The sequence below is a fragment of the Asparagus officinalis genome, chromosome 3, assembly GCF_001876935.1.
Source record: "Asparagus officinalis chromosome 3, Aspof.V1, whole genome shotgun sequence".
Lineage (NCBI taxonomy): Eukaryota > Viridiplantae > Streptophyta > Magnoliopsida > Asparagales > Asparagaceae > Asparagus > Asparagus officinalis.
In genome coordinates, this window is record NC_033796.1 from 5696820 (window position 1) to 5724375 (window position 27556).

At 36.7% G+C, this 27556-nt stretch overlaps 2 protein-coding genes across 9 annotated transcripts; one reads left to right on the forward strand and one right to left on the reverse strand.

The window, feature by feature from the left end:
- Positions 4999-8144, forward strand: LOC109832762 (F-box protein FBW2). Of its 2 annotated transcripts, none has more exons than XM_020400169.1 (3): positions 4999-5123; positions 5953-6281; positions 7203-8144. In XM_020400169.1, the coding sequence occupies exons 2-3, from the start codon at positions 5974-5976 to the stop codon at positions 7837-7839; spliced, it is 945 nt and encodes a 314-aa protein (XP_020255758.1). In that variant the 5' UTR covers positions 4999-5123; positions 5953-5973; the 3' UTR covers positions 7840-8144. The 2 variants fall into 2 exon arrangements, with proteins under 2 accessions (XP_020255758.1, XP_020255759.1); XM_020400170.1 differs by lacking the exon at positions 4999-5123 and adding an exon at positions 5238-5256.
- Positions 11290-26039, reverse strand: LOC109832763. 7 transcript variants are annotated; one of them, XR_002244969.1, is made up of 17 exons: positions 25828-26039; positions 25596-25758; positions 24703-24768; positions 24581-24626; positions 23700-23848; positions 23193-23294; positions 23026-23112; positions 22817-22920; positions 22624-22705; positions 20202-20294; positions 18515-18579; positions 18100-18112; positions 17914-17994; positions 13586-13694; positions 13413-13496; positions 13167-13238; positions 11290-11717 (listed from the first exon to the last, which is right to left on the reverse strand). XR_002244969.1 is itself a non-coding variant. In XM_020400171.1 (16 exons), exons 1-16 carry the CDS (start codon positions 26022-26024, stop codon positions 13222-13224), a joined length of 1458 nt encoding a protein of 485 aa, XP_020255760.1. In that variant the 5' UTR covers positions 26025-26039; the 3' UTR covers positions 12967-13221. The 7 variants fall into 7 exon arrangements, 3 of the variants coding, with proteins under 3 accessions (XP_020255760.1, XP_020255761.1, XP_020255762.1); XR_002244968.1 differs by having other exon boundaries at positions 13145-13238; XR_002244970.1 differs by having other exon boundaries at positions 13145-13238; positions 18100-18126.

Here is a 27556-nt window from a genome sequence, read left to right on the forward strand (position 1 = left end):
GCTCTTTAAGTTTGACAATTTATTATGAAATTTCCAAACGTACACTTTTTTTTTCTCTCATTACGTACAACACCCTAACAATTGTAGAAACTATTAAAATTCATCTAGGTTCTAGTTGTTTCTTTAAAATATACCTCTCGATGAAGCTGCTTTTCTTTCTCCGACTATCATTTTCTCTCTCCCCCCATCAAACCTAAGTGACAATTACCATTAATTAAAAGAGCAATATAATATCTTCAACGCTTTTATTTTAGTCTCTATTTGGTATTACTTTTAGTTTCTAATCAATGTGCCGCCTTTAGGAGAAAGAAAAAATATCGTAAGAGAATGAAGAAGAGGATACTTTGAAATATAAATAATTTTGCGCTGTTTGCGCTGGTTTTTTTTAACAGCATGATATATATTTGAAAATATTAATAGGTTTTGGGAATATAAATAACACTATCAAATTTCATAATAAAATTTTGAACCTGAAAATGTTTCATATTAACTATCCTATACAATATCTCTGATAACTACGATAATTTATGTTGGCAACAAGATCTTTCCGCTTTTCATTTTGTTTCTAATAAACAATTGAGACATTTGAGTAATGAGATAGTGAACTTAGATAGCCTGGAGTTCTCCGGACGGACTTAATTAGAATCCAAAACTTAGATAGCCTGCAGAGACAAAGAGCTATCATAACTCTACATTTTATATTATATATATGCCGCATTCATAATAGGGAAAAATGCTTCCAGCCCCCAAAAGCCAAGTGAACATGCTTCCCACCCCCAGGACTTGGTCAATGGGTGTTTTACCCCTAAAAATAAAGAATCTGTTCTCTGAGCCCCCAAAACACAAAACCCAAGACATTAAAACATGTGAAGACCATAATACCCTTCTCTCTCTCTTTCTTTTTTTATTAAAATATGATGGAGGATTATTTTATTATTTTTGTTTTTTCTCTCTCTTTATCATGATGTACCAAGAGGATAGTTGAAATGATTGATGATGATTATTTTATTATTTTCGTTTTTTATTATTTTGGTTGTTTGTATTGGGAGGTTGTTAAAGTTACGGGTTGATTGTTAAGGTTACGGGTTGGTTGTTAAGGTTAAGGGTTTGTTGTTAAGGTTATGAATCCTCTCTCTCTCTCTTTCTTTTTTTATTAAAATATGATGGGGATTATTTTATTATTTTTGTTTTCTCTCTCTCTTTATCATGATGTACCAAGAGGATAGTTGAAATGATTGATGAGGATTATTTTATTATTTTCGTTTTTTATTATTTTGGTTGTTTGTATTGGGAGGTTGTTAAAGTTACGGGTTGATTGTTAAGGTTACGGGTTGGTTGTTAAGGTTAAGGGTTTGTTGTTAAGGTTGTGGATTTGTTGTTAAGGTTGTGGATTTGATTGTTAAGGTTACGGGTTGGTTGTTAAGGTTAAGGGTTTGTTGTTAAGGTTGTGAATCCTCTCTCTCTCTTTCTTTTTTTATTAAAATATGATGGGGATTATTTTATTATTTTTGTTTTCTCTCTCTCTTTATCATGATGTACCAAGAGGATAGTTGAAATGATTGATGAGGATTATTTTATTATTTTTATTTTTTATTATTTTGGTTGTTTGTATTGGGAGGTTGTTAAAGTTACGGGTTGATTGTTAAGGTTACGGGTTGGTTGTTAAGGTTAAGGGTTTGTTGTTAAGGTTATGAATCCTCTCTCTCTCTCTTTCTTTTTTTATTAAAATATGATGGGGATTATTTTATTATTTTTGTTTTCTCTCTCTCTTTATCATGATGTACCAAGAGGATAGTTGAAATGATTGATGATGATTATTTTATTATTTTTATTTTTTATTATTTTGGTTGTTTGTATTGGGAGGTTGTTAAAGTTACGGGTTGATTGTTAAGGTTACGGGTTGGTTGTTAAGGTTAAGGGTTTGTTGTTAAGGTTATGAATCCTCTCTCTCTCTCTTTCTTTTTTTATTAAAATATGATGGGGATTATTTTATTATTTTTGTTTTCTCTCTCTCTTTATCATGATGTACCAAGAGGATAGTTGAAATGATTGATGAGGATTATTTTATTATTTTCGTTTTTTATTATTTTGGTTGTTTGTATTGGGAGGTTGTTAAAGTTACGGGTTGATTGTTAAGGTTACGGGTTGGTTGTTAAGGTTAAGGGTTTGTTGTTAAGGTTATGAATCCTCTCTCTCTCTCTTTCTTTTTTTATTAAAATATGATGGGGATTATTTTATTATTTTTGTTTTCTCTCTCTCTTTATCATGATGTACCAAGAGGATAGTTGAAATGATTGATGATTTAATGTCTTGGGTTTTGTGTTTTGGGGGCTCAGAGAACAAAATCTTTATTTTTAGGGGTAAAACACCTATTGACCAAGTCTTGGGGGTGGGAAACACGTTCACTTGGCTTTTGGGAGCTGGAAGCATTTTTCCCTTCATAATATTACATTACATCCAACAATATACTCATTGCTCTCATATTATATATAAAATAATAAAAAAACAAAATTGTAAAGAGAATTGTTAATGGTCGGGATTAAACAGTCAATCGGATCCGGGATGGGATCGGTTCTGATTCAGAACTCGATCGGTTCCTCCTAGGTCCTCACCGGGACGAGGTAGAGGAGATTGATGAAGGTGCCACTTTCTTCTCTGACTTTATGTCTGGTTCTTGAATGAAGAACCCGTGAGAGGACAGTGACTGGTTCCCCGTGGTTCCTCCGACGGTCAAGTTAGTAAAACTCGAGTAGGGAAGGGGAAGACCAGGAACCGGTGTGGTTCTTGAGGTGGCAATGTGCCGTTACAGAGGATACATGTGTGTTCCTCTGGGTAGATGAAGAACTGTGTATTCTTTTTCATTTTTAGAGAGAGAGAGACCGCCTCAGAGAGAGAGCCCCCCTCGGTTAGGAGTCTACTTGTATATATCTCCGTCATGGGGATAAAATGGGTCACTTCTAGCCAAGCATAGGGAGATGGTGGTGAAGTGCAGGCTAAGAGCTGAGTCACCCCTCGCTTTACAGGTGACAGCTGGCGACTGGAGGGGAAGTCGCTTCGCCACGGGAGAGGGTGTCTCCGTATTTTTTCTAAAAGTGATTGAGAGCGTGACAAAAGGCACGCTGGCAAGCTGAGTCATCTCTCGCTTTATAGGTGTCGGGTGACGACTAGAGAGGAAATCACTTCGGTATGGGAGAGAGTGTCTCCGTATTTTTCAGGAAGTGATTGAGAACGTAGCAGAAGGTATGTGGGCAAGCTGACAAGTCATGGAGACCATCAGGCTAGAATCTGGATAAGGCTTGCCCGAGGTGGACTGGAATGCTGACATATACTCTGAGGGAGAGGCTCGAGGCGGAGGTTATTCCTCAACTTAGTTGACAACAGGGAATGTCCATCAAGTCTTCTTCATAAGTTGTCAAGTAAGTGGTCGAGTGTCCTTGGTGGATCGTCTTCGACAACAGGGTCGGCTGACCCCGCCTTTCGTATCGGCCTGAAAGAATGTTAATTTGATGAGTCGGCGGGGTCGAGGCCTCTGTTGGGCTTAGGCCACTAAGTTGGTTGAGGCCGGATTGCCAGGGCCATGATTGTATCATTTTACAAATACTCGTATCTTGGGTGAGTAAACACCATAACAATTGGGCATTTTTGCTTGGAGTCAACTTTTAGTCAGGTTTGAGTGAAATAAGATACGCTCTTATCAATACAAGCCTGCTTAGGACGAGAAACTGAGAAGTCTTCGTCTTATTGACATGGCTGACATCATCGGGCATCCTTTTACCAATCATAGCTTCGCTTTTCTTGGTTGACGTTGTTAAAGATCTGAACCGTCATTTGAAGAAACGAAGCGTCATGGACATAATGAAGGGCGTTCTGCTTTTCGAGTATTGGGACGTGGGGCATTAAATGAGGACGAGGCTTCGTGCTTCGAGTGAACCATTTCAGATTCTAAAGTGGATCTGACTTGGTTGTTTCGAAATCACCGTGACATTTGAAATCCTTCCACGCACTTCTTTGAAAACTTATAAATGACCTCTTGATGTCGAATGGATCGGTTCCTCCTGAGTCCAATTGACTGTTTGATCCCGACCATCAACAAGAATGAATAAATCGAGAAAGATCTTATAGCTAAAAACTATATCAGAAACATGAGACCTTAACAATTGGTACACTCATAAGCATCATTTATCACAATATTTAGAGTTTAAAATAATTAAAAAGTAAATTAAAATATAATCAAAAAATTAATTTAGGAAATATAACCAAATAATCGACCAAGCTAGGAATTATAAAAAGAGAGAACAAGCTAATCGACCAACCCGCGACACATACCGGCCGGCGTGAGTCGGATCCAAGTTGACCCAAACCTATGCGGGTCGTGGGCCAGACTAGGTTATGATCAGACCCGAGAATATGATTAACGTCTCGACTCCGCCCGGATCCAGGACCAACCCAGCCTGATAGGAACCCGAACAGGCCCGATCCAGGTCCAACCCAGCCCGATAGGAACCCAGACTGGCCCGATCACGGGTCGATCCCGATCCGGCTCGTGACCAGTCTGCCTATGAACAGGCTCACACGTGACATTTCCAAGTGGAAGCACCCCCGCTATGATCCACGGCGCATATTTGTATATTCCTTCTGAACAAAACATCACACAGCTGCAGACCCACAGAGTACGAATGGGGTCCACTCTTTCTTCAGAAATTGGGTGCGCATATGTGTGCCGTAAATTTGTCAGTACGAATTTATTTATTTAATTTTATTTAAATTTCTTGAAGAAAAACAAACAAAGAACAAATTGTCCCATCCCATCATCTTCATGTAGTGGTCTCGTGGTACCTTGATACAATTCAAAGATTAACATCACGTTATTCTAGTTCTACGCAATTAATAAAATAAATAAATGTAAAATACCTAAAACAAAAAAAAAAATCTCTAAATTTACACGTGGCTACAGGATTCTCAACAACCAAGCCCACACAAAAAGGAGACCAATTTTTCTCCTCGTTACTCTAATCCTCTGTTTTTTTTTTAAAGAACTCGTCGCTTCATTGGTCTCTCTGTTGCCTTGCTCTCCTCTTTACCCTCTCCTCTCTGTTGCAGATCCAAGGAGTGCTGTTTATTGGGTAATTTTGTACAAATTTATCCTCTATATTCCTCTTTTATTGCAAGTTATTTACAGCCTCTTTTCACTTCATGTCATATCCATTTCGGTGACAAGATTGCTTCTTTCTGTTGCTTGGCGAGCAACACCCGCTTGTGAGTTTTGATGATAAACAACTGTTCAAAAGATCTCATTTTGATATTCTTTCTGGGGTTGCGATTGATCTCCCTGGATTTTTTTTTTTTTTTGTTTTTGGCTACAAACTGTTTCTAGCTTCAGCTGGGCTGTTCTTCATTAATGCTTTCCATTGGTAAAAGGCGACACCTTTATCCCCTCTCTTTTCCTCACTAACAACCATCTCCTTGTCTTTTTCCTGCGAAATTGAATGAATTCACCGAATGGGTCATTTCCCCTTTCCCCATTCTCGCATCTGGGCTTTGAATTTTTCCAGATTTCAACAACTCTTGAGCTAGCTAGGCTCTTTTTTTTTTTTTGTTGCTGGTTTTACCTGTTCCCTACGTGTAACTTTTATCTAATTTATTATTGATTCCAATTTTCAATTCTAAGCGGTTTTCTCTGACCTCGGCTACCTTCCACTGCCTCACACCAATTTATAACAAACACTGGGCACCCTCTTCACCCATCCTTTTTATCCAAAATCATACAAATTCCCCAAATGGGTCCTCCCCCTTTTCCCTGTTATCGCTGCTCGGCCCTCAATATCCCTTTGATCTTGCTTCCCTTTTTCCCCTGATATCCTCTCTCTGGGTCGTCGAGCGCTGATGCCAATTCTAGTTTTAAGCGCCTCCTCTCTTGGTTCTCACTTCCTCTCTTTGGTCTTAAATTGACAGGCTCTCTCTCCAAAGGAGGAAATGGGGGACTCGAGTGAGGTCAGAGCCTGGGAGGAGCTGATCCCCGACGCCCTCGGGCTCATCTTTCGCAACCTCTCCCTTCAGGAGGTGCTCACGGTTGTCCCCAGGGTCTGCAAATCCTGGGGCCGGGCGGTCTCCGGCCCTTACTGCTGGCGGGATATCGACATTGAAGAGTGGAGCCAGAGGTGCAAGCCCGAGCAGCTCGATCGCCTCCTCAGGGTGCTTATCGCAAGGAGTTGCGGGTCTTTCCAGAGGCTTTCGGTCTCTGGCCTCGCAAGCGACTCCTTGTTCTCTTTTATCGCCGAGCAGTAAGTGGCCGCTAACCAAAATGATTGCTTGAGTTAATAAAATCTATTCTCTGTAGCCTCTGTTTTGTTCTTGCTCGTTGCTTGTTGCTTATGATTCATTGTGACATCTTGGAGCCTGGAATTTGTTGTCCCCCCTCCTCTAATTGAAGGAGATAGGCTTCGCATTACGGTTTTGGGGGGCATTTTCTTGATCTCATATGTTAGATTTGTCAAATTTGGGAGCCTATACGACATGGGTAGCCATTTTCTTATGTTCTAGCGTTTTTTTTTTTTTTGGACTATCAAGTTTTAAACTTGCATTTCTTACAGTTTTTCTTGTTATTTGTAGGATTACGTGTTTCTTCTTAGCTTTCCATATTTGCGAGAGGCATTTTTGTTGATTCTAGATCTCTCACATTCTGGGGGCTCTGAAGGCGTAGTTTAAGCCTTCCGTTCTTGTGGGTCAGCCTTATCACATGCCAGTAGGCATACTTCTTCAAGTTCATGCTTTCACATTTGCTGCATCAGACCTTGAGATTTGTCCAATTCATTCACATTAGACGGAGAGAAATAGATCTCAGAGTACATGTTTCAAGTTTTAAAAGACCTTGACCTCTCACTTAAATAGCTTATTGCTTAAAAATTATCTAGTAAATAAGCTTTTTTTTCCTTCTATGGGGTTGCCAATGTCTTTATTATTTTTGCTAATGAGTTGTTTGAGCTCCCAATCATAGCTTGAGGCCCTCAATTTGAGATCTAAAACAACTCCATGGTAAAGTTCCACCCGACAAACTCTCATGACAACTTGTAACATGCTTGATTCTGCCGGAGTCTAGACTCAAGTTTTATGTCTTAAACTTGCTTCTTTTGACCTTTAAATAGCATCTAATTGGCCTTTGCTTTAAACTTCTATACTCAAGTTTGGGTATTGGTTTTTGCAAGTGCTGGCTCCCTTCAGACCCTAGTCCTCCCAAGGAGTGAAATAAGCGATGCCATAGTAGAACAAGTCTCGTCTCGTCTCTCCAACATCACCTTCTTGGATGTGAGCTACTGCAAAAAGATCGGTCCCCGAGCCCTAGAATCATTTGGCAAGCACTGCAAATCTCTAATTGGCCTTCGACGAACAATGCACCCTTTAGAGGTTGCTGACAAAGTCAGCCAAGACGATGAAGCCTTCGCCATCGCCTGTTCCATGCCAAAACTCCGCCATCTTGAAATGGCGTATCTCCTACTAACAACCCGTGGAGTCCTCGAAATCCTCTCAAGATGCAAGGAACTCGAGTTCCTTGACCTTCGGGGTTGTTGGGAAGTGAAGCTAGACGAGAAGCTCGTAAAAGAGAGTTATGCAGGATTGAAGGTTTTAGGTCCGCAGGTCGAGGATACCTACGAGAGGAGTTTCTGGGATGAGTGCTCCGAAGAATACTCAGATACTTCGGATTATTCTTGGGAATTTATGGACGATGATGATGATGGAATTTGGGATGATGATGATCAAGGGTTCGAAGGCCTAGAAGTGAGATTCTATGGAGGTGGGTTTAATCAAGCTTATGCTGGATTTCACTGGCCACCATCTCCATGAAAGTTGTTGTTGATGGAGGGATTTGCTACCAACCGTAGCAGTGCTTGCTGTTAGCATTTCAAGGACTGCATCAAATCTGCTATTCGTTGACCGTGCTTGTAGCTTTGCTTTGGCTTGTAATGTTGGAAGGGGTGCGTGTGGGCGTGTTTGTGCGTGTGTTTATGTATGTATGTATGTAAACTGAGATGTTTACTTGGAGGCAAGCTTTGCTTATGTGCATCTGTTTCTTGTGCCTTTGGCTGCTAAGAGCTCGTAGTATTAATAATACAGCTGGTTATAAAAGTTTCAGCAGGGTTTCACTTGCCTCCCTACTGGTTATAATTGTCGCAACGTTTTTTTAGATAATTATACAAATTTCTCTTACGTTGTATATATAGATATCCATCCTCTTGTACTAACTAAGGAATTATTTGCAAATATTCTCTAGTAGAGCAGTATGGTTAACTGATAGATAGACGGTCTGTATATTTATTTGAGAGCAAATATGTCCTGGTGCATAACGAATTGCAATGGATCAAAAATATTGACTGCTTTTTCTAAAGCTTTACCTGCTTGCGAGTATATAAAAAAATTGACTCCTCTAATTTAAGAAGCTATTTTATATAGATTTCTAATTGCTATTATTATATGGCATTGTGTCATGCTCATGTTGTTGTGTGCATGGTTCTTAGATTAAGGTTGCTAGTTTATGAAAAGGGACACTTACATTTTAAAGCAGGTGGATACAAATTTGTACTGGCTTCCACTAAAGAGCACATTATTGAAAAAGGGAGAGTTAACCAAGTGAGATCTTTTTTTTTCTCCCTTCTCTTTTTCCTACAAGAAGTTTCCGACAGATGGGCAGGTCCAGTGGGCCCAGGCCCACGAGGGGGACCAAGCTCGGCATCCACATCCCCTCTCCTCTCAATTTATTTATGAGCAAACTTCACAAAACCCCCTGAACCTTGGTCGTGTTGCGCGAAGTCCTCGAACTTTTTGAAGTTCCACTGGACCCCTCCCAAGCTTCTCCCACTTCGCTGTCATGAGACACCGTTAAGGTTAGCAGCGCGTCACGCCGCTAAAATGAACAGTTCGCCTCTGTTCACTGAATAAAATTTCGTCAACATCCTTCAGTTTTCATACCCCTCTAATTCCATTACTCATGAGATGTCAAATTTCAAGAGGGTTCAGCTCGGGGCGCATTTATTTCGCTTTTGTTTGTTTGTTTGTTTGTTTGTTGGTTGGTCATCTCCTCTCCAAACGTTAGAAAAATGGGCTGGAGATGGGGAGCAAAGGGTTCAACAAAGAGGGCGGTTCTTTTTTCCGAAAGAGACAAGAGACTACACGTTGAATGTTTGCCGATACAATTATTTAAAGACCCCCGAAGTCACGATCTCTTCAAAAGTTGCACCCGCTGCTGTGGGAGCCTGCAGCACGTCGCGAGCTAAGTTTCGGGGAAAAGGTAGGGGCCTATTTCTCAACACTACCCCCCTCTGTAAAAAAAAGAATCTTGCGAGCGTATGAACCTCAAGATAAATACAAAGGTGATGAATGTATGTGGCCTACCAAGGCCACATTAATTTGTTCTCCGCATCTGCGGACAATAATATGCTCACGCTACATGAACTCCTTTGTTTCTCTATTTGGAATCACATTGGGTTAGCGCTGCACCCGCAGTAATCAATTCATTCTTAAGCAGTTGTTCTAAGATTTAGAGAATCTTGATCCGATCTATGTCGTATGCATTGGGCTTTATTTTAGGCGAGTTGCAGGAAATTTCCTTGTACCATCAAGCTCAAGGTTTGGTAGCAAACATCCTGTTTGTTGACATTCTCGTGCTGTTAAATCCTGTGTCGGGAGTTAAAACACTAGAACCATGTTCCCTATCGGATCCAATATAATAAGAATTTTGATGATAGCATTAGCAAGAAGAAGCATGTTGCTGAATCAAGAGACATATAGGGATTTCCCTTTAATTTTACCGAGTAACCTCAGCTTAACATTGGGACGTCTAACTCACTAACCCCATCATTTCATCCCCTAGTCAGATGAGCATGTTTTGCTCAAGTTGGTAGGTTTTTTTAACGTGCCTGAGGAGTTAGCAATAGTTTTTTTTTGTCATAATAAATTTAATTAAGAAAGGTTTATCTTCTATTGAAATCAGAAGTAGAGGCTCTTCTTTAACTAAGAAAGTATTTCCATCAAAATCTCGGAAAACAACTAGGGCTTCGTTCTCGTTTCTGTCTTCTTCCTAGTTCCCGCCCCAAAACCCAACTTCCCTCTTCGATTTGGTTCGCGCCCTTCGTTCTCGTTCTCGTTTCCACCCCAAATCCGATAGTGATATCGTTCTCGTTCTCGTACTTGTTCTCGTGCTCAATTGCGGTGGGCTGGTTTGGGGATTTATTGCTTGTCGGGCTTCTTGCTGTGTGGGTTGGCAATTGGTTTGGGGATTTGAGCTGTGTTTCCACGGTTGAACTTCCGAGCTATTGAGATATAAAACGAAAACCCTAAACCCTATTAAATTTTCGCAATTGGTTTGGGAATTTCAGAGCTCTTGCAGTTGATTTTTCGCCAGTTATTTTACATTTTGATTTTATGAGATATTGTGGTTGTTCATCCGATCTTGATTAGTGGTTGATTTTACTACTATTGTGGTTTGATTAGCGCTTGATTTCATGAATCAATGGACCGGTTAACAAATGAAGAAAATTATTGGTTCATTTCGACCCAATTGTGGCAACATGAGTTTATAAATTGTTGGATGAGAAAATTTTAACCCGATAGTGATATGCAAACATCTCCATTTGGTTCCGTTTGGAGCTCAGTTTGAGCTTTTGGCAATGCTGATGGTCAACAGCTATGAAGATTACAAACTAATTTATAATGTTCATAATAAGATAAGACGCTGTTTACTACGTTATTAGAACGCAATTTACATGAACTTGTACTTTTCAGTTGAGGCACTCAATTTTGATAAATGACCGATAGCTGAACCAACTTACTACATGAAAATATAAAATTATGACATAAAATTGGCAAAGTGATACATGATTTCTTTAGATCATTGATTTCGATCTAATCAAAGTAAATAAATTTTTAGTCCATGATGCTAGCTAATCGCCTCTTTACCCATGTTGGATTTGATGAACTTGACGAGTCACCACGGTCTCTTACTCATGTTTTACAATTGTGAAAATCTTGTGTTCATGGATAGTTGAGGATAGAATGATTTTATAAGATTTGAGAATGTGCAACTAGCAGTTGTAAAGTGATGGGTTGTTGACACTTTTCTATAAATTTGGCATATGTAACCAAACAAAAGAATTTTTTTTACTATTTCTATAAAGTAATGGGGCTTTTTTTTTTTTTTTGAACCACAAGCAAAGTACAAGAAATAAAAAAATTGATACTTTCTAACTTTTTTTTAAAGAAAATACAAGAAAATATATATTTTGAGTATTTTTTCCCCCCTATAATTTATACAAATCGAATCAAACAACCCCTTGGAAAAGCTCATTGACTCTGGTTGAGCTTATCATTTTACTATGTCCCGGGAATAACCTATTCATGAATCAATCAATCAATTATCCAAAAAGAGAGACAAGACGCGCGAAAATAATGATTAAACTCAACCATGAGTTGACTGTTGAGACACAAGAAAGGCAAACAGAAAGGAACTACTTTCTATTACTACGTACTGTAAACCTACAGTAGTTCAAAGCAGAGATTTTAATATGTAGTACCTCACACCTGTCTATGCCACTCTGTGATGGAAATAGTTGAACGAGAGGCGACCGTTTGATCCATTTCTACTATACATTTGAAAAGGTGGAATCTTATGTTTTTGAAGTACTTTTTTTTTCTCTTTTTTCTTCTCTCTTCTTCTTTTGTAGAACTACCTGAAATGTTGACCTGAGCTATTTATCAAAGCTTACTAAATAACATATTCATTGCATTGCATATTATAAAAGATAGGAAAATGATAGGGGCACACCCCCAACCACACCTCTAATCACACCCCCTCTCTAATTTGCTACAGTACACCGGGTCCCACATGAGATTTTAAATTTTAAAATTTTATATGGGGCCTGATATACTGTAGCAAATGAGAAAGGGGGTGTGATTAGAGGTGTGGTTGAGAGTGTGCCCCTAGTGCCACCCTAAAAGATATAAGTATCTATGCTATTATATAAAGAATACTGTAGTGGACATATTCTCATTTTGTACCCAACTCAGAAGGCAAAAATGTAATCACCAAAGAGAATCTTTCTTTCTTCTCCTTTCTATCTTTAGTGTTTTCTAGAATATTCTATATATATTATCTTTTTTTTCCTCTTTCTTTTTAGTTTTCTAGAATGCTCTATATCATACTCCCTGAACATAAGATATGGGCATATATAATTACATACCCACTATATTTTAGATTATAAAAGGAGTATAAATTAAAGTTTTAAACTTCTTTTAGGAAAAACAATAATATATATACAAAAAAAGCTGAAGAATATCATAAAGTATAAAAAATATATTTTAAGAAATTACAAATTTTGTGCATTAGGCACAGACATTTTATTCTGCAACAAATAAAATAAAATATATACAATTGATATTAGTAGATGCTAAAAATATATTTTATTCTATGATGTATTTTTTAGTATATGAATCCATTAAAAAGTTTTGCGCCTCACCTCCAATAATGCTAGTGAAATGATAATGTTCTTTTTCAACAAATGAATACAAATATACAATAAAAGTAACAATTAGAATTACAATATAATCCAATGTAGATATTATCAAAAGTATATATCTAGATAGTTAGGCTAAAGATATTTAAAATAGTAATTTGGATAGAAAATATGGAGAGAAAAAATTGACTCTTCTAAGTAAAATTATCTAACGAAATTACGTCATTGCTCAAATTGAAATATTTATCATAGTCAATTTCAAATAAGATAGAAAAGATGTAGCATATCAAATGAACAAACATCATAAAATATAATGTAAAAATTGATGATATTTTAAAACATTGAAGTGGTCATTTTACTGTAAAATAGAATATTTAAATGTTCATCCTCTTATATGTGCATTTGCATGTGCAATAATCCTAGCAAATAAATAAAAAAATAACATTCTACAGACACATAGGAAAAGGAAAAAGAACTGAGCTTAGGTAACTAATCAATTGCTACATAAATTATAGACTGGTACTCCTAGTTATCCAATCATCTGATCATTTCTCAAATCATAAAAAAAAAAGTTCATGTAACCTAACCCTTCAGCAAAATTAGCATGGACAGGAAATTTACTGAAAAAAAGCTTCGTAACATACTGGGAAAAAAGCTTTATAGCACCTCCAGATGGTTTTTCTCTTCAACTCTTGGAGGAAGATGGCCACGTTGGGCATCCCTAAACCGGACTCATGCCTGTCAATATGAGGAACCATAGACATGAGCAAGCTTTGCTTTTAAACTCCAGATATCAGTAACTCGAATGCATAATTGCATAGCAGCAGCATTTCTTAGTATTTCATTTACTTGATTTGGTTTCTCATCATATAATAATTTTAATTCAACAAGCATATGCCAAAAGGCTTTTACCTGTGGTTTGCAATCGAAATGAATCTTCATCAATAATCACAGGAGGGATACTCCACATTCCAAAAGCATGCCCCGATGAACCCCCTAAAGTAGTGAGACAATTTGTTTTAGTTATGATCTGGGTCAATATGAAGACCTCATGTTGTATCATGCAGTTCACAAAAAGTTTTGACCTTCTCTTGATGCTTCTTCACATCTTCTCCAGTATCTCAAGGATAGTTCAGGATCCAAAGCCCTTGACAAATGCTCGAACTTTTCTTCAGCCTCGGTAATGCATTTTGCCTACAGAAAAAACACAAGGTATTAACAAAAATAAAAAGAATAAAAAAAAGTAAAATACAATCTACTTTCCAGTGCATCTTCTTTGCTTGCTGGATCTAATGATAAATTGAAGGTGATAGCTATAGTGGCGTCTTGATAACTTTCTTTGATGGCTATTCTGATGTGTAGAGCATTCTTGGTTATGTTTTTGTTATGGCTATGCGTAGAGCATTCTGATGTGTAGAGCATTCTTGGTTATGTTTTTGTTATGGCTATTCTGATGTGTAGATCTTTCCTGGTTATATTTTATTCTCTCCCAAAACTAGTTTCCGAAATTCTACCACTTGGTTTAACTTTGAGAGAATATATTTTAGTTTGCCTTTTGTGAAGACATAGTTCTATTTGATAGTTGCTAGGATTGAGCTCTTCTTTAAGGCCTTGCATATTTTCTGGACGGTTCATTTAGAGCTGTTGCCAGTTTTAATCCATAAAACTTTATTGTCATCCTCAATTCCTCATATATGCAAGTGTGTGAAAGCACAAATTTACAGATGTATAATATCTGAAGCTGCTGCTCCATACATCAAGTTTTAGTTATGGTGCCGTAGACCCACTATAATTGAACCAATTTTTAAATATAATGACCCATCCTCTGACTTGCATAGATAACCAACAGTCACATAAACACAATCAGTGATGTGTATATCATGAGATTTTTCCTTGAACCTAAGGATGGAAAATATGGTGTTGAAAACTCAGGGGAAACCTAATGATCTGTAAATTATTAGTGCATTTAATGTACAAGACATGAAGATCTTCATAGTGATATCTGCCAAGGAACTAGGAGGCACAGGTTGACTTTTCGCTGCTGCATGAGGATATTTTCCTCTTGCTATTGTTAATCGTATATCTCATGTCCATGTCTTATCTATATCCCATGTTTTCTAATATTATGCCAACACGCATACATACATGTATATACAATTATACATGTATGTAGTATGTATGCATGTATGCATGTTACACAGGGGCGGACCTACATTGGGTCCAACGGGGTCTTGGCCCCACTTGAAGATTGACAAAAAAACCAGCAGCATAGGTGGGTTTTGGTTTAGAAGCTGAAGACTGAGGAAGAAGTGGGTAAAGGGGTAAAAGGACTTCTCCCTCTTTTTTTAGTTTTGGCGGGTGTTTGGTGTTTTGGGACTTTTAATCTTTTTTCTTCTTCATCTTTTTCTTTGATAGAGAAGGGGGCTACAGCAAGTGACTATGTTTGAAAGAAAAAAGAGGAGTATTTTAGAAATTAGTCCCTCAAATATTCAGTAATTCATATTAGTCCCTCAAATCACTGAAATTGTTCACTAGGCCCTCCAATCCTCTAGGTTTTACAAATTGGTCCCTCGGGTTATCTCACATTAGATTTGATGGGAATATTCTCAAATCTTATGGTTTGAGGAGATGTTTCATTTTACATTTTGTTAATGTTTTCAACTCATTTCTTAACTGTATAAACCCGTAAAATAAAATTCAAGCCCATTGAACTTATCTTCTTTAACAATTAGATAATGATTCCAACACATTTATGAGCTTCCCAAAGATTGTATCCCCCTAACAGCTATGTAATCTTATAACTGAGTCGTAACTTGGTAATTGAGAGTATTGGGTTACTAGTGAACCAACCATGGTTTGATATTTTAGCTTAAAAAAACTAACAGAGAGACCAATTTGCAAAACCTCATAGAAATTGAGAGACTAATAAGCAACTTCAAAGAATTGGGCGACCAATATGGAGTCAATGAAGAGGGGCAACTATCTAAAAATCTAGATATAAGAAGTTAAGCCGGATAGCAAACCTCTCGCTAATTTTTCCTCAAATTTTTCATAAAATTTGTTCATGCCTGAACGGATGAAAGTCACAACTCTTTATATAAGGTTGTAAACCTATCTCTAATTCAATTTTAAAATTCAAAACTAGAATTTAAAACTCAAATCATGATCTAATCCTGCTACAATTCAAAATCCAAAACTCAATTTAGAGAATATAGATAGCTCAATCTAATCAAATATCATATCTAAATCTTAAAGGATAAAGTCAACTTTGACCTAAGAATTTTATCTGCTTTTATCTGCAACATATATAATTTGTCCTGCAACATATTGCGAGTTGTTTGGGACTCTTGCAAGCGTTCACTCTCTTTGCCCTGCTTTAATATGTCATATTTATTTATTTATTCCCCTCATTTACAAAAAATCCTGGCTCCACCACTGTCCATGTATGTACATATGTATGTGTTTATATGTAGGTTCATATGAATATCCGTCTCTAGCTTACTGTATTTGTCTCTTTTCATTTCTGTAACAAAGCTGCCAACTAAGTACTATGATTTTTAAATTTCAAACGAGTATATTTAGCAAGATAACCTTTGCTACTACTGGGACCAAATGCAGTTCATTGGAACTTTTATATGATCAAAATATTTATAATAAATTTAAAAATTTTATTTCATTATAGAGGTTGTTACATTCCAATAAATCAAATTTCATCACGCGTAAAATCCTGAAGTTGAAGGCTACGGTCCATAGAACAACCAAGTACCAAACTAGTTTATATATATATATAGAGGAATATGGGTATACTTGGGCCAAGGATCCTTGGTAGTGATGTGGACACATCTTGTCCATACATCACACCTTGAAGTTGGTGAGGCTCCATCTTCAAGGTGTGATGTATGGACAAGATGTGTCCACATCACTACCAAGGATCCTTGGCCCAAGTATACCCATATTCCTCTATATATATATATAAACTAGTTTGGTACTTGGTTGTTCTATGGACCGTAGCCTTCAACTTCAGGATTTTACGCGTGATGAAATTTGATTTATTGGAATGTAACAACCTCTATAATGAAATAAAATTTTTAAATTTATTATAAATATTTTGATCATATAAAAGTTCCAATGAACTGCATTTGGTCCCAGTAGTAGCAAAGGTTATCTTGCTAAATATACTCGTTTGAAATTTAAAAATCATAGTACTTAGTTGGCAGCTTTGTTACAGAAATGAAAAGAGACAAATACAGTAAGCTAGAGACGGATATTCATATGAACCTACATATAAACACATACATATGTACATACATGGACAGTGGTGGAGCCAGGATTTTTTGTAAATGAGGGGAATAAATAAATAAATATGACATATTAAAGCAGGGCAAAGAGAGTGAACGCTTGCAAGAGTCCCAAACAACTCGCAATATGTTGCAGGACAAATTATATATGTTGCAGATAAAAGCAGATAAAATTCTTAGGTCAAAGTTGACTTTATCCTTTAAGATTTAGATATGATATTTGATTAGATTGAGCTATCTATATTCTCTAAATTGAGTTTTGGATTTTGAATTGTAGCAGGATTAGATCATGATTTGAGTTTTAAATTCTAGTTTTGAATTTTAAAATTGAATTAGAGATAGGTTTACAACCTTATATAAAGAGTTGTGACTTTCATCCGTTCAGGCATGAACAAATTTTATGAAAAATTTGAGGAAAAATTAGCGAGAGGTTTGCTATCCGGCTTAACTTCTTATATCTAGATTTTTAGATAGTTGCCCCTCTTCATTGACTCCATATTGGTCGCCCAATTCTTTGAAGTTGCTTATTAGTCTCTCAATTTCTATGAGGTTTTGCAAATTGGTCTCTCTGTTAGTTTTTTTAAGCTAAAATATCAAACCATGGTTGGTTCACTAGTAACCCAATACTCTCAATTACCAAGTTACGACTCAGTTATAAGATTACATAGCTGTTAGGGGGATACAATCTTTGGGAAGCTCATAAATGTGTTGGAATCATTATCTAATTGTTAAAGAAGATAAGTTCAATGGGCTTGAATTTTATTTTACGGGTTTATACAGTTAAGAAATGAGTTGAAAACATTAACAAAATGTAAAATGAAACATCTCCTCAAACCATAAGATTTGAGAATATTCCCATCAAATCTAATGTGAGATAACCCGAGGGACCAATTTGTAAAACCTAGAGGATTGGAGGGCCTAGTGAACAATTTCAGTGATTTGAGGGACTAATATGAATTACTGAACATTAAGATGAGTTGCACGCGAGAACAAAAAGATGCATATTCACTATATTATCATTAGGCAAAGAACTGCTGTCATGGCATACTGAACTAAGATCAGCATTAATCCCGTTTTAAAACACACCAAATGTAGTAATAGGTGGCTGCACTTACCAACATAGCTGGTGCAGTAGAAGCGCCATAAATGGCCACGAACATACGAAGTATATTGAAACTATTTTCTCTAACATCCCCCTATAACATAAAGTATAAGCAGATTAGATGCATTCAAAATTCCATGAACTATAGAAATTCTTTTAAAAGCCATCATTCGCAAAATCTTTTAACAGAGAAACTCACCTCATAATCGTACCTATAATATGATCACTTTGTCATTGACCCAGAACGATGACATCCCATCCAGAAATGCATATAGAAAGTAAAGTTAGGTAAAACTTTTGGAGATAAATCATGAAGGCTTAAATTCTGTGTCACACCTACACATTGTGACCATAATGAAACATGTATCTATAAAGAATTTAAAATGTACCAGTATTCGTATATAGTAAAGAAAATTAATAGAAAGAAATAAAGGAGCATGAACAAATACATCATACTATAAAGAATAGTAAAACAATAAATTTCTCTACATAAAAAATGCTGCTAGGCAAGTTATTAGTAGCATCTTTTATGAGGTGCCGAGATTGCAAATATACTCTTTATACATAACATAGTAATACATTATCAACTGGTCAGCTAAGAGAGATTTACTTACAAGTCATCCGATACTTCAACTAGGAATTCAGATATTGATAGAAACTCCATATGCAAGTCATTGACCTGAGAAATAGACAGAAAAAGGAAAGTTACAGAATATATATTAAAACAGAAACAATCAAAGAATAACACAGCAAAAGATATATGATTAATTCACTAGCTCTCATGAACGATAATCTGTACAATTAAGTGTGTATTAGTAGTGTGATGCTGAATTTTGAAATATGAATCATACATGTGTTAAATCTGTTTTAAGTGAAAAATTAGCAAGAAAAGAACAGTCATGAATGAACAGCTGGAACATCCCTCTCCTTGCTCCCTGTTTGTACACACACCACACATCATCTTTTATGTTCTTCAAATTTCCTTCCGAGGTATGCAGATAAACCTTCATAATTTCTATACTACACAAGAGGTTGAACATCAGTAGGCCTTCTTTATCACTTATCATGACTGGAACAGATCGAGTACCACAAAAATAAAAATAAAAATAAAAATAAATCATAGAACCTTCAACCTGCAACCCAATCTCACGCGAAAATGGAGTCTCACAACACTGCCAAAAAATCAGGCCGGGCCTATGAAAGAGCCCATACCGGAACTAGCGCCTTTTGGCTGGATACACCAGACAACAAGGCCAACAAAACAAATCTCCTCAGTGGGCGTAAAACTTTCAGCAGTTTAATAGTTGGAATAGAATTTCAACCATCAACTCTGTCACTTTGACTGGATATGCTGAATGCAGAAACAGGAATCACGCTTTGCAGGATGAAAGGGAAGAAAAGAACAGTGGATATACCTTGCGCCTTGCTAAACATCAAAAGATGACTCAAGAATCAAGAAGCACACTTGATCAAGATAATTTGCTTAGGGACCACGGACTGCAGGGATGGCATATACATAGGTACGACAGAAGAGAGGCTTGAGGGGGGGAAATGTGAAAGAAGTGAAAGCAAGCATGGTGGAAAGCACATGTCAGAAGCAATACTGAGGACATGACAAATTCTTAGCCAGGGAAGTAGGGCAAGAGATGAACACTGGAGACATATCCTGCCTAGAAAACAATAGCAAGTACATAGCCACAAGACCTAATGGATTAAATATTGAGGAATCTTCTCACTATTAAGAAGCTCAAATATGCCTAAAGAAGAAGACTCCAAAATTTACCAGAGCTGAGTCCAGATGAAAGAGGCACCTTCAATATTTGCTATGGAACTTGCATTCTTAATTTCTTACTAAGATGAAAAATAAGCTAGCAATGGTGGACATGGCTCATAACAGACTTTTCAGTTCCATATTTGATAATTTATTTGGAGAGGTAAATTCCTACATCTTTTATATTTCGTTAACACATTTGAAGGAAGGAATGCTGATCTTTCCCTGATGAAGTGCTATTATAGTTGTATTGGGGGAAATGAATACCGAAATCTGGCTTGAGGATTTTCATAGAAGTGGTGATATAGCGTTCATATCGCTATAACAATTACCAGTTAACATCAGAATATGGTACAATCAACCTCCAACATTGATGTGGAGCATAATTGCATAGAAAGAAGATTGCTTGATTTTTCAGTTTTCCAGTCAGAATCCAATGCTTGAGAAACCATAACATATCAAAGATAAATTCATGATCAATGCATAAGTACTACTAAAATAAAATATTAAGGTTACATGAACGCATTTACCTTCTGATTTCTTAATTGATATAACAAAAGATTCAGAACTCGATAGTCAAAGGATTTCAGATGCACGGCTCTCATAACATCTTCAATAATAATCTGCACAAGCGGGGATGAACAAGACATGTCACGTGTTGTTCTTTATATGAGAAACGATCAGGTGCACTTCTGAAATTACATGGACAACATTCCATTTCCAATATCAGAAATAAGAATAAATAACTAGCCGTAACCAATAAGCTTTCACTTTGAGACCGTCTTTATAAGAACCAGTGAAATGTAAAATTTAGAAGTTACATGATTAAGAATAACATTTGAATAATAGTTTATGGAAATAAATGTGTAATACAATAGCAAATCTCGTCCTGACTCTTTGGAAGAAGCTAACACAATGCACATTAACTGAAGTTGCATGATTGAGAATATCATTTCAGAGACAAATTAGGAATAAGTATATAGTTATCACCAATAGCCTTGTTCTGTCTTTATGAAAACAGCTATAAGGACCTAAGCATGGTCTAATGAAGTTCAAACACATTTTAGAATCAGCTTTTAACCAACATTCTAGATTTAACTCCTCCCCCAATGCTAACTCTGAACTTGCATCCCCAGGCCATAACCAATATATCTACTCCTTTGCTTTCTCTTTTTTTCTTTAATTACTTTAAAGGAAATTTCAATTCTTATGTAGTATCTTTGTCAATCTTCTGTACATAATTTTCACCCCAAATTTTTCCCAAGAATATTTGAACCAACATCAGCCAACGACTATTCCTACCTCGTACCAATGAATTTTAGCACGAAATGATACTGAACAAACTGGTACATAAGATATAGACTGATATAGCTCGTTTCACCCAACACAAAGGCATTGCCTGAACACGACCCAAGAACAGTTTCTTTTGTGAAATTGATCCTTTTCTTCTTTATTTTGTTAGTTTTTGTTGACTGTATAATCTCATATGTGTGTGTGTGCACGCGCGCGCATGCTCTTTATTGATCTTGTTGTATACATATGTTTTAGGAGCTCCAAATAATTTGTACAAATTACGACATTCATTTGAAAAGTTACGGCAGCAGTCTTGTTTTAAAAAGCCTTCGCCTAGTCCGCCTAGGCGTACGCGTAGGCCTCGGTAGTACCTAGACCGCCTAACTAACGCCTAGAGCTTGGACAGTATTTAGGCTGCTCACCTAGATTTTGGAAACGTTTAGGGGAGCATTGTCTGGTTATGTGGACTGCATCATTTAGACATTGATCGTAATTTTCTATGTTGCAACCTCCACATCCTCCAACCTCCTTCAAACTCCTTTAACCTCCAAATATGAATACTTCCACGACCTCCTCCGCCGTTCAGCAAAACCTCCTCGACCACCACTCTTAAATGAAGAAAGAAATCTGTCTAAATACTAGTCCGACACCTAAGCTTTCTATAACATTGACATTTACTATCAATTATTGTAGTTAAAAAATAAAAAAAGAAAACCTCCTAGACTCTAGGGTTCGAGTCCAACACTTAGGCCTCCTAACGCTTTCTATAACATTGTTAGTTATTATCTTGACTATTTAGTATCTAAGTATGCATGGTTTATTGTGGATCTAAGATTGTTATCTTTTTTTTACAAATTTATATGAATTACGTACATATTTTTATCAATTATAATAACTAAATAATTAAAAAAATAGCCAAACACCTAGGCGTCTGAGCGCTGGCTTAAACGCTTAGTCCGCCTAGTGCCTTCTGTAACATTAGGCAACACATATTTTGAATATGGGCTAGGGTCCTTGAACAAATCCCACCTGCACCATTCTTTTCTTGGACTGGTAATTCATAATTCTAACCAAGCACTCTCTTCCATATAGACATAGGTACTGTGTGTGAGATTGCATGCATAGTCTCAGGCCAGACTATTTTACATTAGTCATGATTCTATTTCATGATACAGTTGATGAATGATCACAATGGGATATATGTAAGTTGTCAGACAATAGGAGTTACTTTTTAAGTCATTACAGACACGCTACAGAGTCTGGAGTGCAGTTTATATTACATGGCTACAAGAGACAAGTAAAATATGCAAATGAGTAGAGAACGTAACTAGAGAGCACACCATATATATGGCTGCAAAAAGAAAAAAAAAAGTTACAATCGAATGAAGAATTTTGGATATAGACATATCTTCTTTTTTTTTGGATAACCCAGTCCGGAATCAAACCCAAGACTATGGAAGTCATATTAGAACCTCTCAACCATTTGGATCACCCGCGGTGGGTGGATATAGACATATCTGATAAATCAAAACCTAAAGTATTTTGGATATAGATAACATGACCAAAATATTGATAGAGGAGTTGGCTCCACATAGTTACTTAAACAAAACTATCACAAGAAGAAGAAGAAGAAGAAGAAGATATTGGTGTTTGTAGCACCTTTCTCTTGAAGGTTAATGCATGACAAAGTTTCCTTTCAAGTTCCCAATATTCATATCCACGCTGAAGTTCAGTTTGAATTCTAGATCAATAAGCCAACAAAAACAGGAGCCAGATAAGTAGATGTCTCACTGAAACCACTGTACACGCATCGAGCTTATGGAAAAAGAAACAAAGAGAACAAGGCCACTACCGCTCTGTCAGTAATCCCTGACACCGAAGAACATCAACAAGTGGATCAAATGACTCAGATATTGGGAAGTCAGAGAAAGATTGTTCACTGCCTAGATTACTTGCCTGCAAATGGTGGAAAAACTGACATAAGCAATTACAGATGGTATAGAGGCTAGTCCATGTACCAATAGTCAAAACAAGATAAAGATGCAGGTCTTCTATACTCACCCCATCGTGCATACAATTAGAAACGTTAGTGTCATCTTCTGGTGAACTTGTCAATGATAATAAACTTCTTTCGTTCATAGTATCCAGCTGTTGCAAGAGAAACAGAACTTTAGTCAGGCAATGAATTGTTCAGACTAGAAAAACACCCACTACTTGCAGCCAAATACCTGATATATATAGCTTTCGGTGAATGAAAGCACAGGAAGAAATTTAAATATTGCTCGTGGATCGTTGACATCCATTTCATGAAACATAAAATAAGATCTGCACTGTCATGCCAATATATATGTAAGAGATGCGTTAAAACCATAGCTATAAAACATAATCTTGCACCAGCCATAGAAAGAAGAAAATTAATAGAATATCTCGCCACGAACAACAAGTTTATCCTAAATAGAACCATATAAACTCAGCGAAATTATTTCCTGCAAGAATGTAGCATTTTTTCCATATGGTTCGATTTATTTTCTAGCAAATGTGGATTTGAAGGTATATGAGGAGCACAGAAATAGGGAGATGTAATTGTAAAGACAATTCTGAAAAAGAAACAAATAAATAATAAGACAATGCAAACACAAATATTATAGGTATAAGCTTTATCTTCATTGAATTGAGGGATCTACATGAAAATTCTAACATTGCCATAATGTGAAGGAGGACGATGCATTACTTACAAAATCCTCAAGAGTAGAATTCGCTCTTTGCATGCAATCAAGCCCAATGTTAGCCATGTTTTTATGTCTGTTCAGTTCAGGTAACTGAAGATTCAGTTTGTAATCAACTTTAGAACTGGGTGGAATATCTGCATAAAGCTGTTGACTATCTGCATGTAAACAAGTTGAGGAAATATTAACTATGTAATATATATATAACAGTCAAGTCCCAAAGAGATTGTGGACCTCCTGCGTCATGCAATAGAACGCTGATACAAGAATGAAGCAACTCGGCACTTGGCCAAATACAAACAGGAAGGGGGGAAATCAGAAGAATGGTAAATAAAGCTCAAAGCTAACTTCACAGAATTTCAAATAAGTTTGTTTGCTAACATGAACCAAAATTATCAGCAAGTGTATGTTTTACCTACCTCTAGCTCGTCAATACAAAACATAGCTAGAAGAAGCTCATAATTTCAACATTTAATACTGCTCATTTGTTAAGCTATCATGTCCAATAAAAAGCTTCTATTTTTCTCTCTGCATATTTTTGTTTTACGAGCGAAGTTGAGCAAAAGAGCAACACTTTTAGTTTTTTGCATTTCGCTATCCTTTGTTGTACAGTCTAGTTCAAGTTGAGCAAAGAAGCAAAGTTGAGCAAAAGAACAACATTTTTCTGTCCTGTGTAATGTGACATATGGCTTAATGTTGAAAAATAGTAGGGAGTAAGCAATTCTGTTTCAGTGAAAGCAGCTCTATCTTAGCAATTTTTGTGGGATGCAAATAATGAATATTACAATCAGCAGCTGCATTTGATGAAGCGATCAGTCTTTTCCATCATGACAATTAAAATGAGGACTATTGTACTATAAACTTAATAACACATTCCAACATTTATATACCTTCAGTTACATATAATACGGCATCTTCTAGAATTGTAGGTGATATCTGTCAAACAAAGGAAATATACACTTGAGTTCACATATCTTGTTCACCAGAAGCCAAAAGTAAGGCTTTTATTTACCTTTTTTATATGCTCGGAGACAAGGTCACATCTTTTCTTCATGGTGAGTGACTGAGATGGTTGAACCTGTATGAAAATCGACTACCGATCAAATTGAAATGGAGTAAAATGGAGAACATAGAAGAAGCTTAAGATAATAGTAGATCAAGCACTGCATTTTAGTACCAAATGTCTTAGTATCATGAAGAAATTGTGTAAACTGTTTCTTGAAAATAGTTATTAATATTACGACGAGTCTTTTCGATGCAAAATAAGGAGAGGCTGGATATTTTCTATAAGGTTTACAGAAAATTGAGAGATGATTAATCAGGGAACACAGTTCTTACCATTTCCTACCTACATTCCTCAGACGGCTAGCCCTCCGTGAGGTTGATTGTAAACTTCATGAGCTAAAAGCAGATGACGGATTGACAGGATAACAATAATCTGATTGCAGAACTCATAAAGTGGGACACAATGGAACAGGGACACGTTAATATATGTATGCATGTACTCTTCTGTAAAACATTTTGAAGACGCTAACGTGTAGAAAATCAAAAGGAGCGAATCAGATCGAAAAGAAACGCTACAACTAGAGCAAATAAACCTTGCAGTTCAACAAAATAAGGTATAGGCTGGAAGTTAAACCATCAAGAGTCAATTGGCTATAGTAAAGTAGAATCCAATCTATAAATAGACAACCTGTCAACCCTACCTGAAAAGGGATTAAACTTCAAATAAATTCCAAGCATCAGTCTTCTCTAAGCTTGAAACAATAACTTTCAATCTAGATGATTGCATTCGATCGAAAACAATAGCTTTCAATCTTAGAGGGACAAAGATCTTTAATTCTAAGTAAATAGGTTGCATTTTGATCACCGAAAAAGAAAAAGCTAGACATAGAGAGGAAGTACCATGAAGAGGAGGAAATCAGCCAGGAAGCGGTCGGAGTCATGACGGTTGGTGGAGAGCCCTCGAGCTTCCATGAACGACATCATTCTTTGCACTTTCTCCAGCTTCTGAAGCTCCTCCATTCTCGTTGTTGTTGTATTCGCTGAGAGAGAGAGAGGGAAAAGGCTGTAAAAAAAATAAATTAGGACAAAATTCATACGCTAGGATCAGAAATTAACAAGAATACGGAAGTACCAGTGAAATTCGCCGGATAAAATCCGGTCTCCGGCGTCTGACGGCGGCAGTGGGCGGGGAGAGAACGCAGGGATCGAGAGAGACCGAGGAGCGGAGAGGGAAAATATCAGTGATCGAGGGCTAAATTTTTTTTTAGGCGGAAATAAAGTTTCCTGTGTATATCGGTCCCTTGAAAATTCCGAAAGTAGCCCTTGCATCTTCAATTTTGCTACCACGGGGTTCTGGATATTAGTCCATTATTACATCTTTAGTATTTTGATATTAGTGCCTCAAATGTATATTTTTTTGATATTAGACCTCAAATATTCAAAATTTGGTATTAGCCCCCCACCTTAGCGTGTTGATATTGATTAAAACATCTATTGCAAGTTCTTTTCTTTTATGCTCAAAGAGATGCTAGTATTCTAAATCGGTTTGTTTTAATATTACTTAACCACACAATTAAGAACTATTTTTTAATAAATGTGATGTATAATTGTGTAGTTTGAATGCTTTCGTTTTCTTAAATTAATCTGGACACTTAAAATCTCTCAAAATCAATACAAAATCTAAATTAGAATTGGTGTATCGCAGAAATAACTAAGTGTTAACTTCATTGCAGGATATAACATGTGTCCCAAATTAACTATACACCCATTTGACTTGACCCCATGAAGACCGAGTCGAAAGGCGTCTTCACGTGGAACCTATTGTCAAGACCAACTTCATGCATTTTCATTCAATGGACAGAGTCGGGAAGCGTCCTCATCCCGAGCGGCAAAATTGAAAGGCATCTTTCTCGCCCTCCTTGAAAAGCCAAGACGAAAGGCGGTCTTTTTCGAACCCCTCACCGATAGACAGCCACGATAACATTAAATACAAGTCAAAGTCATCATTTACATCTCCCATGTTGTCATAATGACTCATCGAAGCACACTGGCACCGCGCCCCTTCTGTCACCGCCACAATAACTGAGAGGAAGACTCAGATAGCTAGATGCTGACACCTATAACTTATCAGCTGATCAAGCTGACTGCTTGGCCTCGGCCAAAGTAACGCATTATGCCCTTCAAAAATTATTATAAATAGGTGCATTGCCTACTGCATTGAGGCACGCAACACTATCAGAGGAACCACTGGAGAATTTAACTCCGGCTCTCTTATGCATTGTTTGTGTGCAGGATCAAATCCTTTGATTAATAACAAGTCACCAAAAAGAGATCGAGGGAACATCAGCACTCTATAACCTACCTAAAACCCCTCTATTAAGTATTAGACATCAACAAGAACAGTACAAAATAAATCATAACATCATGTGCAACAATTAAAATTTTCAAATTTCATATTTTTGATGAATATTTAAAAAACAATTGAACCTGATATGTAAATAGTCATATTGTATTTATTTGATATATGAGAGTTATTGTTTTTATTCAGGTATTTTTAATTAGATTTGAATGAAAATTTAGGCTAACAATAATCAGATTATTCAACAATCAACTTCCACACCTAATTATCTATCTATAATATAAAAAAAACAAGCTACAATGCCCACAACTTGCAACCAAGCCCTTAAACAATGTAATAATATTGTTGAAAGAAAGAAGAGTTTTAGACATATTAGGCCCCCAAATATCCTGTTGAGTCTACACTGTACTTTTCAATATTTATATTTCTAAATTAGACGGTAAATCTTATATTTGTTTGAATGTTTAATAAAACAAATTAATCAATCTGCAGGTTGTGTTTA

Coding starts and splice junctions, on each gene's coding strand:
- LOC109832762 (XM_020400169.1), top strand. CDS start 5,974: ATGGGGGACTCGAGTGAGGTCAGAGCCTGGGAGGAGCTGATCCCCGAC. Junction 6,282..7,202: donor TTCTCTTTTATCGCCGAGCA/GTAAGTGGCCGC, acceptor GGTTTTTGCAAG/TGCTGGCTCCCTTCAGACCC.
- LOC109832763 (XM_020400171.1), bottom strand. CDS start 26,024: ATGCAAGGGCTACTTTCGGAATTTTCAAGGGACCGATATACACAGGAA. Junction 23,295..23,699: donor ATTCTACTCTTGAGGATTTT/GTAAGTAATGCA, acceptor TTGGCATGACAG/TGCAGATCTTATTTTATGTT. Junction 18,580..20,201: donor ATCAATTAAGAAATCAGAAG/GTAAATGCGTTC, acceptor TCTATTTCTCAG/GTCAATGACTTGCATATGGA.